Source organism: Myxine glutinosa, unplaced genomic scaffold, assembly GCF_964187855.1.
Source record: "Myxine glutinosa unplaced genomic scaffold, kmMyxGlut1.1 SCAFFOLD_1154, whole genome shotgun sequence".
In the NCBI taxonomy this organism is placed as follows: Eukaryota; Metazoa; Chordata; class Myxini; order Myxiniformes; family Myxinidae; genus Myxine; species Myxine glutinosa.
The window spans coordinates 100192-112700 of NW_027617249.1; the positions used below are offsets into that span (position 1 = coordinate 100192).

A 12509-nucleotide genomic window follows, 5' to 3' on the forward strand; every position below is an offset into this window, starting at 1 on the left:
GAGGAAAGATTTCATATATGAAGCAATGATGGATTCCATGACTTTGCTGATAATTGGGAGAAGGCTGATTGGTCTGTAGTTGCTAGGATCTGTTTTTGCACCTTTTTTGTGCAAAGCGGTGATGTTGGCTGATTTCCAAGCAGATGGCAGATGACCTTGAGCAAAAGAGAGGGTGAAGAGAACAGAAAGAGGGAGTGAAAGAGCGGAAGAACATGATTTTAGGACCCGTGGGCTGATGCCGTCAGGACCAGTTGCAGAATCAGAGTCGAGGGTTGACAGAAACTTTTCCACCTTGTCAGGAGGAAAGGATACAGAGTCCAGGAGCAGCTGGGTACGACTGGGTACGGGGGGTACAGAGAGGGATGGGTTTGGGACACAAGATTTAGAGGCAAACACAGAGTTGAGGCATTCAGCTTTTTCACGTGCAGAGTCAGCCGTTAAGCCGTTTGAGGTGAGGGAGGGGATGGAGGGGGAACAAACACCAGAAACAGATTTGACCAGACGCCACCAGGATTTGGAAGAGGGAGACAGATAAGAGAGTTCGGTCTTGAGAACGGTGAGATATTGTTTCCTGGCTCTCCTGAGGGTGGACACACACTTGTTTCGGGCTTTGTGAAAGGAAATGAGATTTCCTTCTGTTGGATTTGCTTTCCAGGAGACGAAAGCAAGTTGTTTCAGGGCAACAGCCTCACCACAAGATTCCGTGTACCATGGACGGGAGGAAGGGTATGACAACTGAAGACGAGATGGGATAAATCTGTGCATGAGAGAGAGCAATTTACTTTGAAAGAATTCCCAGGATGAGTTGATGTCAGAGGCAGTAGAGATGGGAGACCAGTCCAGATGATTGATGGCTGCTTGAAGACCGTGCCAGTTGGCCTGAGTGAAATGCCAGACTCGTCGACGCTGAGGAGGCTCTCTGAGAATGGTCAGAGAGATGTCCACTTTTATAAGCACATGATCAGATGAGCCGATTGGAGCAGAAGAAGAGCAGCAGACATTTTCAGGGAAGTTAGTCATAACCAAATCCAGAAGAGAAGATGCTCCGTTGACTGAGATCCGGGTCGGGAAATTGACAGATTGTGTCAGTTCCAGTGAGTCGCAGAAGTCCTTTGCTGAAGAGCCATGGCTGGTGAGAGAGGTACCCACACCCAGCCAACTGGCATGGTGACAATTGAAATCACCACATATGAGGAAGAGAGAGTTGGGATGGGTAGATAGAAGTTGGTCCATATTATCAGACAGCGAGATGTAGATGGAGTCATCGCTGTTTGGGGGACGGTACAACACACATATGAACAAAAGGTGGGAGCGAAGGGGAAGCCGTAGCCAAAGGTATTCCTGGGGGTGAGGTGGAGAGAGGGCAGTGGAGGGCGAGTGAGGAAGAGAGTTTTTTATAAAGATAGCAACCCCACCTCCAGGACGAGGCTCAGGTCTATCATACCGGAGGAGGGAGTAACCTGGGAGAGATACCAAGGCATCAGAGACATCATTGAGGAGGAAAGTTTCTGTTAAGCAGATCACATCTGGTTTGTCAGAAGCAACCTGTATGGAGAGATCAGTCAAGTTTGAGCGAAGGCCCCGGATGTTTGAGGTCCATACCGTTAATGAAGAGGAAGGGGGAGCATCGGGTACAGAACAGGGGGGGAGGGGTTGGGTAAGATGTGGAAGAGGAGGAAGAGGTAGGGAGAGCTGTTGAAGGTGTGTCAGAGATTTCAGCGATTTCAGAATAGCTTGGAGAAAGGGAAGAATGGGGCGGACAAAAGGTTTGATGGAGATTGGATGAGGCACAGTGAGGTGTTATTTGAGGAGGGGGAAGAGCGAGGCAGAAGGTTGGGGGAGATGAAGGTGAAAGTTGGAAGGGGGAAGAAGCAGGGAGGATGCTTTGAGGAGGAGGGGTGAGAGGGGAGTCTAGGAGGTGAGGAGCGAGGGAGAGTCTCGGAGGGGAGGGGTGTGGGGGGAGTTTAGGAGGGAGGGGAGGGAAGGGGCAAGGGCGGAAATTTGAAAGGGATGTGTGATGGGGAGGATTTGGAGGGGAGGGGTGAGATTGGATTTTGAAAAGTGTACGATTCATGGGAAACGAACATTTTTTGCAAAATGAGTTTGAGACATTCGAGTCAAAAATACGTTTGAGGACACTGAAGGAGGGGTGGAGTTCTGGATAGTTTAGGGAATGTAGAAAGGAGGAACTGTAAGAGATGGTATTATATATATTTTTTGGAATGAATAGATTTGGTGAGAAAGACGAAAGCATCCTTTTGTAGGAGAAGAAGAAAAGGGTGTTATAATATATGAGAGAAAATAGTTGTTCAGGGGAGAGATTATACATTTCTAACCACGTGATCGCGTGATCGCGAACAACGTGAACGAAGAACGAACGAACAAATAAGAACAACAAATAAACTAATAAGCCCTGAGAAGGAAATATTTTTTTTGGGTTTTTTTTTTTTGAGTAGAGATATTAAACAAAGAGGTATGGGGTGAACGACTGGGATGAAACAGAGAACGAAAATAATTGCAGCGCATTCGACGAATCGCTGAGAGAAAAACAAAACCACAAGGTCTGAGACGGTACGGTAGCCTTAGCCTACGAGTACTAGGCCTCAGAATACTCGATACGCATTAACCGACGATTGTGTATACATGTACGAAAAATTAGCACCGAAAATTTTCCAAAAGATACGCTATAGGTACACACACCGAAAAGATAGATACAGTCTCGACAAAAACACAATTGTGAAAGATCACTTAGCTTCGAAAGCGTGAGCGCATGGAACAGCTTCGAAAAGACGTGACCTCGCCGTGATCTCGCGAGATCAAGAGGGAGAAACTTCCAGAAGAACAACCATCACTGTAACACTCCACCGATCTGGGATTTATGGCAGAGTGGCCAGACGGAAGCCTCTCCTTAGTGAAAGACACATGAAATCCCGCTTGGAGTTTGCAAAAAAGCACCTAAAGGACTCTCAGACTGAGAAACAAGATTCTGTGGGCTTTCATGTGTCTTTCACTGAGGAGAAGGTTTCGTCTTGCCACTATATGTGACCAAAACATCTGCTTCTTCCTCAAATATAATTGACACCCTCTTAATTACGTTTAGACTGCTGAGACCCCTCAGACCTTTGACGACCCTTTAAGTCCCCCAAGACCACAAAGACCCAAAATATCCTAAAAGACCCCGAAGACCCAGAATACCCTTGAAGGCCCTGAGGCTCAAAAAGACCCTGAAGACCCAAATGGCCCCAAAGACCCAAAATACCCAGAATACCCAAAAGACCCCGAAGACCCAAAACACCCCGAAGACCCAAAAAGACAAAGATCCTTAAGACCCAAAAGACCCTTAAGACCCAAAATCCCCTGAAGACACCGAAGACCCAAAAGACCCCGAAGACCCAAAAAACCCCAAATACCCAAAATACCCTTAAAGGCTCAGAGGATCCAAAAGACCCCGAATACTCAAAAGATCCCGAAGACCCAAAACACCCTGAAGACCCCAAAGACCCAGAGGAACCAAAAGACCCTTAAGACCCAAAAGCCCCTGAAGTCATCGAAGAACCAAAAGACCCCAAAGATCCAAAAGACCCTGAAGACCCTGAAGAGGAAACATAATATCCAAAAGCCCCTGAAGACACCAAAGACCCAAAACATCATGAAGACCCAATAGACACCGAAATGGTCAAATATGCGTATTCCTCAGAAACGACGTGTGGTGAGTCACGCTAGTATATAGAATTGGAGGTTAATGGCTGCTAATTCTCCTCCTTCCCTCTGCCAATCTGTCAACCAGCACTTTCATTTTTCTCTCCCATGATCCTCAACCTCCGCAGAAAAAATATGTGAGGAATATGTCAAGTATAAGAGAGTTCTAGGCAAGGGTAATATATAGATTTAAAAGGCCAGGAGGAAATTTGAGCAGAAGCTAGTGGAAAACATAAAAAGTCATCGAATGTCCCTTTACACATTCCAGTTCAAAGTTTCACAACAAGGAGAAAGTAGGGCCTCTGCTGGATGATGATGGGAATGTAATTTGGAGTCAAAAGGAAACTGCATGAGATCTGAAGAAATTCTTCATATTTGTGTTTATATTGTCCACAGCTCCTTTCCTATTCCGCCGAAGGGGGCCTGGCGATGACGTGCGCCGAAAAGGAGTACTCAGTTTTCAATCCGTTGTTATTTGTTCGTCCCGCTAACCCCTGCTCTTGCAGGGAAAATGGCCTTAAAATGCCTGTTGTTGTTATTTGTTTGTCCGGGCGATATATCTCAGCCATCATTTGAGCTAGGAAGCTGAAATTTGGGGACAAAGTGAGCAAGTGTTTTGGCAAAAACGGTATATTAATGTTTTTGATAAATCAATGAATTAGTTAATTATTATCGATTTATTAAGTACTTATTTAGTTTCTTTCTCATCTGGGCAATATCTTGGGCACCTTTTGAGCTAGGAAGCTGATATTTTAACATGACAGTGACCAAGGGATTTGACTATAAAATATGTTTTTTATTTATTGATTAATGAATGAATCGATTAGTTATTAATTTTTTCGATTAATCACTTGATTTTCAAAAAGTTGCAGATTCAGATAAAATGGTGGTGATTCAGGTATGTTGTTAGGCAATTGATTAGGAAATTAATTATTTTATGATTATTATTTATTTATTTTCATTATTAATTACTTATTTATTTTTTTTCTCATCTGGGCAATATCTCGGGCACCTTTTCAGCGAGGAAGCTGATATTTGGACAAGGCAGTGACCAAGTGATTTGGCTATAAAGGATATTTTTGATTTGATTAATCAATTAATCGATTAATTATTTATTTTTTCAATTAATTAAATTTCAGAACGTTACAGATTTGGATGAAGCATTGGTCGTTTCGGTATGCTATTAGCCAATTGAATAAGAAATTAATTAATTTACGATTACCGTATTTATTTATTTAAATTACGCAATCAATCTATTATTGTACACAGTAACAATTCCTCCCAATTCCAACTCCATGTGCTGCATGGTGGTGTCACAGACTGCCGAAGGTGTTTATTTATTTGGCAAGGGGTGGTGTACTTTGAATGTAGCTCTACTTGTTAAAGTTTTTAGTTTGGCAGAACCTACAAGAAGAATATCCCATTGTAGAATACGTCAGTTTCTTCAGAGTCAAGAGATAAACTCAGAAGCTGTGTGCAAAAAGTGTTGAAAGTCCAGCATGAGAAGGTCCCAGGAATTGACATGTTCCCCTTGGTACTGAGAGTGGGGTTGGGGGAGGGGGGGGGGGGGGGCGGAAATGTCTCCCATATCGTTCCAATTATCAACCATTTTCAAGTAGTGTAAGCTCTAGGTGGGAGTTCGTGGCCATCGCAAAAGTACAAAGTCACGCATGATTTTATTGTTGTACATACCAAGACCTTTCAAAAAAATTTGGGTGACAAGCCCAAATCTGTATAGATTTTGCTACAGAGGGCGATTTTCAAAATGGCCGCCATAAGTATTACTTTTGACCATATCTTGGTCTGTGAGACACATAGAGACATGATATTGGTGCCTAAACCTATGTTTTCAGGGTCAAGGAACTCAATAAGGTCAATAACAATTACATTGGCTCCTTCGTTTGGGGCAGCCATCTTGAATTTCAAAATGGCCACCATTAAAAATCGCAGTTGTCCATATATCAGTCATCAAAACACATAGACGCTTGATGTTGGTGGCTATACTCATGCATTTGGCCAAGGAATCCAATGATAAGAGTATAAATAATGCAGTGGTATAATAATACAGTGGTTCACTGAGACCAGCAAAAATCTTCTTGAGTATATTCAGGTAACCTATAAATCCAACGTGGTGCTCATAACTATTATCACCCAAATCATGGGTGACTTTTTACTTTTGTGATGGCCACGAACTCCCCCTAGAGCCAGGAGTATATGGTGTCCATCACAAAATTGAAGATTTGCTGCTTTCTGTAATCATTACGTTTGAAGATCTTCATTTAACAAATCAACTCACTGTAATCCACTTCTCTTTTATTTCAGATAAATTCTGAAAACAAGCCCTAATACAAGACCTAATACAAGCCCTAATCCACAATTAGCAATGGAATTTGTACAGCTTTTGGGGACAGGAGTTGGTGATTTTGACCGGACAAAGTGTGTAATTTGTCAAGAGCCAACGCAGGGAAAACTGATCAGCACACCCAACGGGTGTAAACGAATACGGGAAGCTAGTGACATACGAAACGACTCTGTAACAAAACGCATAAAGTTGATGCCAGCCGAGAGTGACTTCTTCTATCGTGTTTCCAACCAGTGCTACAAGAAGTACACCAATGCGAATCTGCTCAGATGCATCCAGGAAGGAGGGAAATCACAGAAAGCATCGCTATCCTCAGAAGAATCTGGCAGTCCACATGGGGTTGCCACTCGTGCTCACTCCGCTGTACGTTCACCTCCAAATCCTACAGATGCATATAGTGTCAACTACTCGATGAACTGCATCATTTGTAACAAGAAGTCACACAAACGGGACTTCACGAAATATCGTATATCTGAGTCGAACCGTGCTACTTCACTTTTACAAGCAGGAAACCTCTTCCAGGATGACATTTTCAGTCGAATGTGTGACCGCCAGGATGAGCATGCAGTTTTTGGAGCTGACTTGTATTATCACAAACAGTGCATGACATCATACATCCAAAAGTTTGAGAATGCTCAACGTTTAACTGGCGATACACCAGAGCTGAACCCCAAGCAGCGTGCATGGAGTGATATCGTTTCTGAGTTAGAAGAGGGACTGAAAAGTGGCAATGGCTATGAACTAAGTATAATCAGAGCCCGATTGAATAGACTTGTGGAGGACGAGCATCAATTTCGCAATAGAGATGTGAAGATATTTTTTTTGAGACACTTTGGTCGGAGCATTGATTTCACATATCCTGACCAGTTGCGAAAGTCTTTGATGGTTTATAGTGTGCCATGTAATAGAGCAGATGTTTTGGCAGAGCGTATTCGCTCCATTGATCCTGTACAGGCTTGCGCCAGTGTGCTACGGCAATGTCTTGATAGTCATGATTTTAACCTAGATGATAGATTCTGTGATGCTCAAGATCTAAAACATGCATACTCCAGTATGAGAATGCCAGAACCGATACTTAGGTTTTTAGGATATTTATACAATTTCAACCCCGAGACATACCCCAATGCAGCTGAAGCTGTAATGACGGAAACGGATCCTACAGCAGAAGATGTAGATGATGAAGAGTTAGATGACGATGCATGTGAAACAGAGAATAGTGAGGGTCGGAATAACAGTGCTTCCAAACAGACTGCTGATGGTTGCCTCTCTGCTCAACGTTGCAGGAAGATCCAAGCTCTGTTTCAGACTATGTACTATGTACATCATTGTGGCAGAAGGAGAACGCCAATGCATGTAATGAATGCTGAATCAGCTCACAGTCTCGGGCATGGAGGGAAAATCCTTACCATTATCTTGAATTGTCAAGGGCTTGCGCTAAGCTATGGAGAACTGCGACGATATCAATATGACAATGCAACCTGCACTGCACAGCAGAATAGGCAGGATGTTGCACTACCAGCTCATTTTGATCCTGGAGAATTCACATTAGCAGCCGTTGACAACTGGGATCATGAAGGTGCTAATGTGTCTGCTGAGCAATCCAAATTTCGTCTGCGTTCTTTTCCAGGACAAACCTAGTTCCCAGAGATTTGAGCCCAAATGGTCCGATACACTGAGATGAAACATTAGACTCTGATATGCACCGAAATGACAACTTTGAGGTAAATAATCATTGATTTAGAGTCATTTAAAGTATAGCCGTTAGGTTTTGGTGGCCATTTTGGACGCCATTGTGGATTTTTAGGTTACATGATAACTCAACCAAATGAACCACTGTATTATTATACTCTTATCATTGGATTCCTTGGCCTTAAATGCATGAGTATAACCACAAACATCAAGCGTCTATGTGTTTTGATGACTGATATATGGACAACTGCGATTTTGAATGGCGGCCATTTTGAAATTCAACATGGCTGCCCTAAACGAAGGAGCCAATGTAATTGTTATTGGTCTTATTGAGTTCCTTGACCCTGAAAACATAGGTTTAGGCACCAATATCATGTCTCTATGAGTCTCACAGACCAAGATATGGTCAAAAGTAATACTTATGGCGGCCATTTTGAAAATCGCCCTCTGTAGCAAAATCTATACATATTTGGGCTTGTTACCCAAAATTTTTTGAAAGGTCTTGGTATGTACAACAGTAAAATCATGCGTGACTTTGTACTTTTGCGATGGCCACGAACTCCCCCCTAGAGCCAGGAGTAAAGAGTATTCTGACCATTGCAGAAGTGCATCCGAACTGGAACCAATTTGGTTCTATTTTACAAGAAAAGATCAAGTAATGCAAGACAACTAGAGTCTGAAGATATTGACATCACAGTAATATTACACAATAGTCTTTCATAAGAGATGCAATTTTGGAGTTGTTGCCTCATCAACATGCAGTGCTTTCTGAAAGAGGTCACCAACTACATTTAGCAAGGACTACAAATGGCTTTTCTGCGCCTTCATTTGCAAATCTTTAACAACGTGGCACATATCTGGCTGCATATCTGCAACGCAACTTGGCTGAAAATCTGGAAAAGAAAACCCCCATTGATCATTTACCTGGAACACATCTTTCAATGCAGGACAGTCCAAAGCTCTTAGTCTGTCCCTTCATCTGTTTCATATGTTTGCTGGATCATATCATTGTACACTTTTGTCTGAATCTTACTTCCAGAAGCGACAAGATAAGTAAATGTAAACTGTAGGGAAAAATTGCTGCTGAACGGAAGCATTTTGAAAGTACAGAGTAGGTGATAAATGTTCTGCAGTGTTCAAGTATATAATTAAATTGAAACAAAATAAGGATTTTAAAGGTCAGATACATTTTTTTCGTCAGTTTACCGCCGTTGATGCGGCGTCTTTTACACCACCTTATTTAATACTGTTACGAATTTGGTAGAGCAATATGTAGAGCAGAGTAGATCTGAGTAGGTAACATGCTTCGAGATGTTGCGATAGGGAATCTACCTGTAATAAGTCATGTGTAGGCGTTTGTCAGCTAAGATGTATGATTGTGAATCTACCAGGAGATTCGTGTGTTAAGTAGTGTAGGGAATAATGAGTAGAGCCCTTGTATGTCTCACCTGGTATCCAAACCTTTGTCCATTTTGGCACTGCACACCACTTAAACATTAGTTAGGACCTTTAGTACAACACTAAATGACGCCTTCCCCCCTGACATGACTTAGGAAGAAATCAGGCTAGAACACCACCACAATTGGCGGCCACCATTTACACCTCCGAGAGGCCTACCCACCTCGCATAGCACGTGCTATAACACAAGGACCACGGAGTAGGGGACGAGAGTTGGAGTGACGCAGTGGGCGTGCACAGGGGCGAGTCGGTGGAGGCTCTGATTGGCAGAGCAGTGCGCCAATGCTGACGTCATCGGCCGGAGAGATTAATGAGGACCAGACGCCATTTCGAGAGATGAGATTAGAGCCCCGACCTGAGTTGAGCAGGGGCAGTGAGGGAGTTGAGTGACATTCCTGGCGCAGTCCAGAGCAGCTGGATTCGCAGAGTTGGCAGTTGAGCCATAGGGAGTTGCTGAACGCTAGTTTGCCGAACGCCATTGGGCAGTCGAGTCGATATGAGGAGTTGTCTTCAGCAGCCCGGTCGAGTCGTTCAGAGATCCCGACCCGAGTTGGGCTGAGGTTTAGCCCGAGTGGAGCGGTGCTGGTGCTTTTGGAGCTTGGTGCACGGACCTCGTTGGCGGCGAGCAGATCGGAACTTGGAGCGGGACCTCATGGTGTGCGGCCGGGCGGGGCGGTGCTGGACAGCAGCGGAAGAAGAAGAAGACGACAATACAAGCTAAGCCGAGCTCCGCGTGTCCATTTTACAAGACGTGTTTCTTTCTTTAATCCATCTCCCTCGTCTCGTGTTTGATATCTGTTGTGTGTGGGATCCCAATTTAGGCTTCTTATTAGAGTTATTATCGTGCTTTTCACTGTCTTTGCTTTTCCTTCAATAAACCCTTGCATTACTTTTTGTATATAATACCTGAACGCAGTTTACCGGGTGATTGATTTGATAGTTAAGGCTGCGGGGACTTGTGCTGCTTCCCTCCATTCCGCGCGCTTAGGTGTGTTAGATTTTGGAATCCGCCATTGAGCTTCCGCCTCGGAGTTAAAGACATCGTGATCGGCATCCGCGATCGCCTGATATAAATTTCGGCGGTTGCGCGACAATACGTTACATTAGTTTTTCATGCCTGTTGTTTGTTTTCTTTATGACATCCTTCTAAATGGTAAGTTTCCTGTTTGGATTGATTTTCAATTTTGTTTGACTGCCAGACAGACAGAGTAAAAAAAAATTCTCACTCCTCTCCACGCATGCGCGATCGGGACAAATTCAGAGCTAAAGTACTGCTAAACTGCATGTTTGTTTTCTGATTGATGTTCCTATTGTTGTTCAGAAATATAACATCCAATTGAAATTAAGTTTTTCCTCGATCATAAACTGACATTTGTAGTCGCTTTAGTATGCGGGTAATTGGGCATTTACAGCAGATACAAAGAAGGATCCAAAATAGCTTATCGTCTGTTTTAAAAATCTTATTTCTCATTTGGCATGCTAAAGGAAATGTGCAGCTGATGATCCATTCAGTTTTGATATGTGTAAGTGTGCAGTGGTTGGTTGTGTGTGCTTGAATTTTGCTTTGCAATCTTGTTAGTAAAATTATTGTTTTTCCAGATGATGAGGTGAAGGTAATGGTAAAAGAACGGCAGAAGAAAGACAATCATAACTTGAGTGAGTATGTCATTTGATCATCAATTAAAGTGTAAAACATTTCCTGAAAAAAAAAAAGAGAATAATTTACAAGGTGTGGCTTATGAAGTCGGGCACCAAAGGGATTTAATGTCTTTTTTCAAACATTACATTTAAACAGATGCTCAAGCTCTTCTCCTTCAATATCAATACATTTCTAAATGTTTCACACAGGTTCTCCAACATTCCTTAACATGGTTTCCAACAGACTGGTTTCAAAAATGCTAAATATTAATGTTTCATGGGTCCTTTATCTCGGGGTGTTCCCGCTCTGGGAGCCTTGATAGTTGCTCGCAACTGTAGTTTCTTTTCTGACTTACATTTAAAAAATCGGTCATATAATTGCATACTGTGCCCTGCAAAATCCTGTTTTGCACTTGGACAAATCTTAATCTTCTTGTAGATTGTTCATATGTATTCACCTGTATTGTTGACAGTTCCTTGTTTCTATTTCTCCCTTCATGTTTTATAAACACATTGATCTCAAGTTTGTACACAGGGAAAGGCTATTTGGTCCCAAATACTTGTCTCACATCCACAGCGTATGTATTTTGTTTTTTCGACAATATCTATAAGACATCCAACATATAAAACACAATGTAATTTTGTAGGTTTGTACAGATGTCTGTCCACCTTCATAAGGGTAGGTTTTAAAGGCCAATCTTTTTAACACGAATGTGTGTTTACTATGGTCTATTTTTGAGGATAAAACAAACTCGAAAAACATTTTCCATATTAAAAGGGCGATAGGTAGAGTGCATACCTCCATCAGGCGAACAGTTTATGTTTTGTATCCCACTGATAGGCTCGATCTGGATTCGGACCTGAACCAAAATTGAATCGGCTTGTTCTTGTCACCTAACCAACTGGTCCACCAAGTTTATTCATAACTTGTCCACAACTTTTAAAAATATGTTATATATCGCTTTCGATTCGGTCTTGTCACACACCCAATCTGTCCACCAAGTTTGGTCCAAATCCGCCCATAACTTTTTGAGATATTCTGCTATATATCGTTTTGGCTTTATCTCTCAATAGTGAAGAATCACTTTTAAAATTCTAGTAGCCAGATCCGCGTCTTCACCAAAATCTAATAATTTCGTCCTTGTCACATACCGAACCTCTCCGCCAAACTTTGTAAACTTCCTCTCTGCCAATCCGTCCACAACTTTTCGAGATATCTTGTTCACAAACAGACAGGCAAACAAACAAACAGACAAACACAGACAGGGGTGAAAAAATAACCTCCACCACCTCTGGTGGCATAGGTAAAAAGAGTAATTATGTCTCTTCTATTGGAATTGTAGATGGTGGCTTGCAAACCAAGCCTCAGGAATGGTGTACAGAAGCATTTAAAAAAAAGTAACAATAAATACAAGGTGCAGGGAGGATTAAATTCGCTGCACGTGATGTGCAACGCATGCAGAGTAAAACAAGTGTTCATTTACATCCGTAGGATGTCTAATCAATTAAGAAGATCTAAGTACACCTGACACTACGCCGGCCAACATATACAGACATGACAGAAGTAAATAGACACCATGATTTTAAAAGAAATTTATTTTTTGAACATTTGAAGTACATTTGATCCATTTTAATACATACACTAGTATTTTGTAGATTTTCT

General features: G+C 42.4%; 1 protein-coding gene across 1 annotated transcript in view; it reads left to right on the forward strand.

Moving 5' to 3' along the window:
• Positions 1 to 12509, forward strand: part of LOC137424881 (transcription factor E3) — a 64991-nt gene that overhangs the window by 36305 nt on the left and 16177 nt on the right. Inside the window, exon 5 of the mRNA XM_078769098.1 lies at positions 10808 to 10864. Within this exon, the coding sequence (XP_078625224.1) occupies positions 10808 to 10864 (57 nt within the window). The remainder of the gene's footprint in view (positions 1 to 10807; positions 10865 to 12509) is intronic.